The 8,689-nt window shown below is 40.7% G+C and overlaps 1 protein-coding gene across 1 annotated transcript; it reads left to right on the top strand.

Annotated features, from left to right (window-relative positions):
• Nucleotides 1-6,433: 6,433 nt before the first annotated feature.
• LOC132844033 (forkhead box protein D1-like) lies at nucleotides 6,434-8,086 on the top strand. The gene has a single exon (XM_060867191.1). It carries the CDS (start codon nucleotides 6,644-6,646, stop codon nucleotides 7,511-7,513), a length of 870 nt encoding a protein of 289 aa, XP_060723174.1. The 5' UTR covers nucleotides 6,434-6,643; the 3' UTR covers nucleotides 7,514-8,086.
• The last annotated feature ends 603 nt before the right edge of the window (nucleotides 8,087-8,689 follow it).

Raw genomic sequence — 8,689 nt, forward strand, 5'->3', positions numbered from 1 at the left:
TCCTGACTTCCTCATACAGTACCACAGCTCTTCTCTTGGCACCCTGTCATACGCTTTCTCTAAGTCTACAAACACACAGTGCAACTCCCTCTGACCATCCCTATACTTCTCCATCAACATTCTCAGAGCAAAAATTGCATCTGTTGTGCTCTTTCTCGGCATGAAGCCATACTGCTGCTCACAAATTTCCACCACCTTCCTTAACCTAGCTTCCACTACTCTTTCCCACAACTTCATTGTATGGCTCATCAACTTTATACCCCTATAGTTGTTGCAACTCTGCACGTCACCCTTATTCTTAAAGATCGGCACTAACACACTCCTTCTCCATTCCTCAGGCATCCTCTCACTTTCTAATACCCTGTTGAACAAACTAGTTAAAAATTTCACTGCTGCCTCTCCTAGACACTTCCAGACCTCTACCGGGATGTCGTCAGGACCAACTGCCTTTCCACTTTTCATCCTCTTCAAAGCCTTCCTGACTTCATCCTTTCTAATCTTATCTACTTCCTGTTCCACAGAGTTCACCCCTTCTACTCTTTTTTCCCTCTGATTTTCCTCATTCATCAGCTCCTCAAAGTATTCCTTCCATCTCCTCTGTACACTCTCCTCACTTGTGAGCACCCTTCCATCTCTATCCTTAATAATTCTAACTTGCTGCACATCCTTCCCATCTCGATCCCTCTGTCTAGCTAACCTGTACAAGTCCTTCTCTCCTTCTCTAGTGTCTAACCTAGTGTACAACTCTTCATATGCCTTCTGCTTGGCCTTAGACACCTCCCTCTTCACTCTGCGCTGTAGCTCCTTGTATTCCTGTCTATTCTCTTCAGTCCTGTCCATATCCCACTTCTTCTTGGCTAATCTCTTCCTCTGTATACTATCCTGAACTTCCTCATTCCACCACCAAGTCTCCTTATCTTCTTTCCTCCTTCCAGATGACACACCCAGCACCTTTCTCCCTGTCTCCCTGATCACTTCTGCTGTAGTTTCCCAGTCATCCGGCAGCACTACCTGACCACCCAGAGCCTGCCTCAACTTCTGTCTAAATTCCTCACAACATTCCTCCTTTTTCAGCTTCCACCACTTAGTTTTCTTCTCTATCTTTGACCTCTTCGTCTTACAGACCATCAGAGTCATCCTACACACCACCATCCTATGCTGTCTGGCTACACTCTCTCCCACTACCACTTTACAGTCACTAATCTCTTTCAGATTGCCTCTTCTACAAAGGATGTAGTCTACCTGTGTTCTCCTACCTCCACTCTTGTAAGTCACTCTATGTTCCTCCCTCTTCTGAAAATACGTGTTAACCACAGCCATGTCCATCCTCTTAGCAAAGTCTACTACCATCTGTCCTTCAAGGTTCCTTTCCTTAACTCCAAACTTGCCCATCACCTCCTCATCACCTGTGTTCCCCTCACCAATATGTCCATTAAAATCCGCTCCTATCACCACTCTCTCACCCGTGGGAATACTCTCAATCACCTCATCGAATTCACACCAGAATCTCTCTTTCTCCTCTAACTCACAACCTACCTGTGGGGCATAACCACTAACAACATTCAACATCACCCCTTCAATCTCTAACTTCAGACTCATCACCCTGTCTGACACTCTCTTCACCTCCAGAACATTCCTCACAAACTCCTCCTTCAGGACCACACCTACCCCATTTCTCTTACTATCCACACCATAATAAAACAGCTTGAATCCTGCTCCCATACTACGAGCCTTGCTACCCTTCCACTTGGTCTCCTGTACACACAGTATATCCACCTTCCTTCTCTCCATCATATCAGCCAGCTCTCTACCTTTCCCTGTCATAGTACCAACATTCAGAGTCCCTATTCTCAGTCCTACACTCTTACCTTTCCTCTTCTCTCTCTGTCTGTGCACTCTCCTCCCTCCTCTACTCCTTCAACCAACAGTAGCCCAATTTCCACCGGCGCCCTGTAGGTCAACGGCGCCGATGGCGGTCGTTGTTAACCCGGGCCTCGACCGATCCGGTATGAAAATCTTACTGACAACTCGCATGGTTAGATTTGGCAATGTTTTATGCCGGATGCCCTTCCTGACGCAACCCTCTCTATTTATCCGGGCTTGGGACCGGCACAGAAGTCACTGGACTGTGACCCCCATGGCTAGATAAAAGATAAACTAGTAAGACTTGGAAATAATGAACAGTGAATGTACAGAGATTCCTTTTCCCTCGACTGAACTTCTTTAATGGTTAGAATTGCTCACTCGGCATTTCAGCGATCAGTCACTCACTCACTCACTCATTTTCTACCGCTTATCCGAACTACCTCGAGTCACGGGGAGCCTGTGCCTATCTCAGGCGTCATCGGGCATCAAGGCAGGCTACACCCTGGACGGAGTGCCAACCCATCACAGGGCACACACACACTAATTGCAATAGTCGGTCGCACAGCATTTGACATCCTTATAATCACTTCGGTTGCTTATTTGGAGGCATGTTGAGTAAGACATGCACATCTTTAAAGTTCTTGGTTGGGGACCTAAGGAGAACCACGGAGTGCCAACCCATCACAGGGCACACACACACTCTCACACAATCTCACACTACGGACAATTTTCCAGAGATGCCAATCAACCTACCATGCATGTCTTTGGACCGGGGGAGGAAACCGGAGTACCCGGAGGAAACCCCCGAGGCACGGGGAGAACATGCAAACTCCACACACACAAGGCGGAGATGGGAATCGAACCCCGACCCTGGAGGTGTGAGGCGAATGTGCTAACCACTAAGCCACCGTGCCCCCATTTCAGCGATCAATCAAATGTAAATTTCACACTGTTTAGGCTACAAAATGAAGATGATGTTTATGGTTTTTGCTCTAATTCTGATGAATGGTGAGGGTTGACAGGGGTTCAGTTCAGTTTAACAAATTCTGCTTCACATGTCTTAGATAATGCTAGACAGCCAAAAACAAACAAGGATAATACTTGATCTAAAAGGGGGAAACAGGCTATCTTCAAATCAGGAAATCCACCCGAGACACTGAACACACTTGAGAACCAGTTTTGTTTAAAGGGATTTTAATACGATTAATTCTTTGTAGAATTTGACGTGTGACGTGACGTGACATACGGCTAAGTACGGTGACCCAAACTCAGAATTCGTTCTCTGCATTTAACCCATCCAAAGTGCACACACACAGCAGTGAACACACACACACACCATGAACACACACCCGGACCAGAGGGCAGCCATTTATGCTGCGGCCCCCGTGGAGCACTTGGGGGGGTTCGGTGCCTTGCTCAAGGGCACCTCAGTCGTGGTCGGCCCGAGACTCGAACCCACAACCTTAGGGTTAGGAGTCAAACTCTCTAACCATTAGGCCACAACTTCCCAAATTTTGTCTCTGTTACAGGTTCTGCATTGAAATGTTAATGCTGTTCCTTTCAACTAGCTGACAAATTTACTCCCAAGACTGAACAATGGCAAGAAAATTATGATGCTTGTTCCAGTGGTCAATTATTTTCCTATGACTGTATGTCTTTTATTAAATTTCTTTAAGATCATTGCACCTCTGAGAAATATTTTTTCCAAATAAATAAGTTTGCCACTTACTGCTTAGCTTTACCTTTTGTTCTGAAAGAATGTTAATTATTCTATCTATGGTTGTGAATATGGTCTTGCATTAACTGAGAAATGTTCATAATAGATTAACCTTATGGCATTGGATATTCTTAAACATATTAATGATTCTGACTCAGTCACAAGACCAATAGTGAGGTCACGCTCACAAAAAATGTGGCTATGTGGCTGTGTGATTTGGCCAGTTGCTGAGTTAAATATATAGACTCACTAAAACTAAAAAGGTAGAAGAAGGTACTGAAAATTCATGAATAGAACTGAAAATCCTCTCTAGGTCTACTTACAACTCAGTAGTTCAGAATTATATGGTGTGTAAATAAATACATCAGATCAGCTGTGCTTTTCTGCCTCCTAACTCAGCAGTGTGTACACATCAACACTAGATGGAAGTGTCTAACTATTTTGTGAAAAGATGCCTGCTCTGCAGAAAGTGGAGAATCCTGTACCTCAAAGATGTACACTAGTCAACAGAAGTCCAGGCAAATTATAGGCTTTATTTTGAAGACCATTAAGTTTGCACTCATTAGTTTTCTCATACATAAATTTACACATACTGTACTCAGGAGCACATATAGGATATGAAGGTGTCTCATGAATCCCAGATTTCTTGGAGAAATGCTCTTACAAACCATTTAGAATTTCATCTGTTTATTTCCAGCTTGATAGAGTTTGCATATTAATAGCATTCTGTGTAACCGTCAATCCTACAGAAAAGTTTGTTTCTTCTACCAGCCTGCAATTTTTTTTTAAATCAGTATTTGTTGGATTTTTCAAACATTTGAGCCATACTGTACAGTATATACACCAATCAGCCATAACATTAAAACCGCCTGTCTAGTATAGTGTAGGTTCTGCTTTGCAGCCAAAAAGACTCTGAGCATAGATCCCACAAGACCTCTGAAGGTGTGCTGTGGTATCTGGCACCAAGACATTAGTAGCAGAAGCTATAAATACTGTAACTTGTGACAAGAAGCCTCCATAGATCTGACTGGTCTGTCCAGCACTTCCCACAGATGCTACAGTAGATTGGGTTGAACATAAAGGACCAGTTAACACGCTCTTTGGCATGTTCCTTAAACCATTCCAGAACAATTTTTGCAGTTTGGCAGGGAGTGTTATTCTGATGAAAAAGGACACTGCTGTAAAGAAATAATGTTACATTACTTATTCAGATTTTACTTTGACAAGTCAACATACATAGTTAAACATTGTTGCAGACCAAGTACACCTTTGTATTTGGTCTGCAACAACGTTCAAGTAGATGGTACGTGTCAGTCTTCATGAACATGAAGATTCAAGGATTCCCAGCAGAACATTACTCTGGCTCCGCTGTCAGATCTTCTTCCCATAGTACATCCTGGTACCATCTCTTTCCATCTCAAGTGATGCACATGACGCTGACCACATGATGTTATAGAAAATGTGATCCATCATACCAGGCCACCTTTTTCAATTATGTACCGCTTCAGCTATATATGGTTGAAATGACAATAAAAGCTTCTTGACTATGTTTTCGGGGGGCACTGTGGCTTAGTGGTTAGCACGTTCGCCTCACACCTCCAGGGTTGGGGGTTCATTTCCCGCCTCCGCCTTGTGTGTGTGGAGTTTGCATGTTCTCCCCGTGCCTCGGGGGTTTCCTCCGGGTACTCCGGTTTCCTCCCCCGGTCCAAAGACATGCATGGTAGGTTGATTGGCATCTCTGGAAAATTGTCCGTAGTGTGTGATTGCGTGAGTGAATGAGAGTGTGTGTATGCCCTGTGATGGGTTGACACTCCGTCCAGGGTGTATCCTGCCTTGATGCCCGATGACGCCTGAGATAGGCACAGGCTCCCCGTGACCCGAGGTAGTTCGGATAAGCGGTAGAAAATGAATGAATGAATGAATGAATGAATGAATGAATGAATGACTATGTTTTAGGGAGGAAGAGCAATGAGACAAAGATTATTATAAAAAGCAAGACCTTTATGTCACATCTTATAAAAGTATTATAAAAAATATTATAAAACTTTAACAAGGTAATTTACCAACAATAATTATTTTACACCAAACTGAATGATATTCTTATCACGTTTGTCATTTTGACTGAAATTGACTGAAATACTTTATTTGTGTCTTCTAAATATAAGGAAGTAAAGAGGATATAATGAAACTATACAGTATGAGGCCCATAACTTATGGAAGTGTTCTGAACATCCAACATGATTGTGCACCAATATTAATGTAGATCTTGCACTAGAGAACAAGAATAATTTTTGTTGAAATTTTTTTGAAATTTTTGAAATTCTTTTTAAATTTAAAAAGTGTTAGCCTTTATTATGGACTATGTTTTTTTTTTTTTTATTCGTTTTCTCATACATTTTGGTGTCAGACCTTTGAAGCACACTGAAACTCATCCACACGTTCGTTAATCATATTCTTAAACAAAAGAAAAAAATATTGTTTTAATAACAGTAAAGTGGTTTAAATTTGTATTATTGTAAATTATGTTTTGTAATTTTATTGCATGTGTTTAAGGATTTCAAAGTAAATATCAAAGTATGGAAAAACTTTTTTCTGTACTATTTTTGATCTAGTAAATTAAAAGATTTGTATTTTAAAATCCTGTTGCCATCAGTGGCCTTGGTGTTTAAATGTAGCCTAAATTTGATATGAAGTCTGGTCTCTCCTGAAAAAAAAAAAAATGACATCACCTCCTTCTCATCTACTAATGGATAGAGTTACAAGGAGAAAAAAAATCTTGAGGATGTTTTTCCTTTCTTTCTCGGTGCTTTCACCTACAGGACTAAAAGAATTGCCCCTCCTCTTGCGATTTTTATCACAATCAAAATAAACATTTATCTTTGTGAAACATGAAAGACGCGACTGGAGCGCACTCTTCCTTCGATGGAAATTAAAGCAAGGCGTTTTTTATTTATTTTTTTATTGCGTTTTTACGCACGGAAAGGATCAATAGCGCAGCTCGGATGTGAGGTTGTGATCCAGCTCTTGAGGCTCTAGTTTTTCCTTTTTTATTGCGGGATTATGATTTTGGATAAAAGCTCCATGGAGGAGCCTGACATCGACGTTGTTGGAGAGCAGGATAAAGATGCTCAAGTTCAAATGTCAAGAAGTGAGTGCAGGATCAAGGAGAAGGATCCAGAGGACGAATCGAAGCGCAGCGACGGAACCCGCGTTACGTGCGTAAAACCGCCGTACTCCTACATCGCGCTCATTACTATGGCAATCCTGCAGAGTCCCCGCAAGCGGCTGACCCTCAGCGAGATCTGTGAGTTTATCAGCCGCCGCTTTGCCTACTACCGAGAAAAGTTCCCGGCGTGGCAGAACTCCATCCGGCACAACCTATCGCTCAATGACTGCTTTGTAAAAATGCCACGAGAACCCGGCAATCCCGGCAAAGGCAACTACTGGACCCTGGACCCCATGTCGTCTGATATGTTCGAAAACGGTAGTTTTCTGCGCCGCAGGAAGCGCTTCAAGCGGCACCGCTTCTTCACCAAAGACGCAGAAACGCCGCTTCCGGGATTCCAGCTCAGATCTTACGCATCGGCTTTACCTCTCCCTGCTTTAGATCTGTACCTCGAGCGATCACCTCCTCCTCGTCCACCTCCACCTCCTCCTCCTCCACCCCCAGGCCTTGTCTCACCTGTCGGCAGTCTTTTACCTGCGCTGTCCACTCTTCTGAAAGGTTACCTTCCGCATCCATCACGCTCTCTCACACTCCAATCCACACGCGGTCCTTTCTCTGACCCACAGCTTCCAACTCCTGCTGCACTTGCACCTTTTCCGCCGAGTTTTTACACCCTTCAGCAGGAATATCACAAACTGCAGGCTCTGCACAACACCGCGCTTACCACCAAACTTTTACAGCAATTCGGTGACTCTACACTGTAAACATATTTAAAGTGTTTTTTATCTAATATTCATTGGTGTAGCCAATATGTGAGGACTTGACCATAAACTCACAGTTTTATAAATATAAAAGCGACATTAATAAACCCCAGACTTGTGGACTTATCCAAGAAAGACCATGGCAAAAGTCCTTTTTCTTTTTTTTCCAAACGTTTTTTAATGATTATGGACTGTATTTCTTTGAACAACGAAACGAGGAAAGTGTTGATTATTATGGACTGTACTTCATGTTCATTCATCCACCTTTTTGTCTGAAGCACATGTTCATCTGAGTAATCTTAAAAATATCCTTTTCAGAAAAAATTTAAAATGATTTGAAATAACATTGTATATGAATTTTCCATTTTCACTCATTAATACTGAGTATACTATTAAACTCATAATTATCAAAAATTCTATTATTCTATTCGATACAAACCTTTATTAGATGTCAGACTTTTACAGCGATTCTTTGACACAACACTGTGATACATTTTGATAACTTAGAAAATTGTATATGCAATTTTGTAATTTATATGCCAAAAATAATAGTAATAATAATAATTATAATAATAATAATAATAAGAAGAAGAACATTATTATTATTATTATTATTATTATTATTATTATTATTATTATTATTATTATTATTGCAATGTATATGCCACTAATAATAATAATACTACTAATAATTATAATAATAATAATAATAATAATAATAATAATAATAATAATAATAATAATAATAATAATACAGAAACAAATTGAATGAAAAAGACCATGAAATGATTCAAGAAATGTCTTTTTACCTTCCCTTTTTATTTTCAATCTTTTCATTATGGAACATAATTTTTAAAACCTTTTCCTCCAGTAAAGTGACTGGGACATTAAAAACAGATGAAATTATATTTGGAATATTTTAGGAAATAAACAAAATTGTATCCACTAATTGTGTTTTTATGTAACATTTTTGTGTTTGTTGCTTTATTTGTTTTAGGACCTTGTTTAGTCTTTGGTCTCATTGCCACGTTTATAAGTATTTAAACGTTTTCTGGGCGATGCTGTGAATCAGTATTGTTTAGTTTTAAATAAAGGACTACAGCTTCATCTGTTTTTCTTTTAAATGTTCATTTTGCTCAGTTTTAGGTTATGGCCGAAAAGAAAACAAGTAGAAATGTT

Source organism: Tachysurus vachellii, chromosome 4 (genome assembly GCF_030014155.1).
Source record: "Tachysurus vachellii isolate PV-2020 chromosome 4, HZAU_Pvac_v1, whole genome shotgun sequence".
NCBI lineage: Eukaryota > Metazoa > Chordata > Actinopteri > Siluriformes > Bagridae > Tachysurus > Tachysurus vachellii.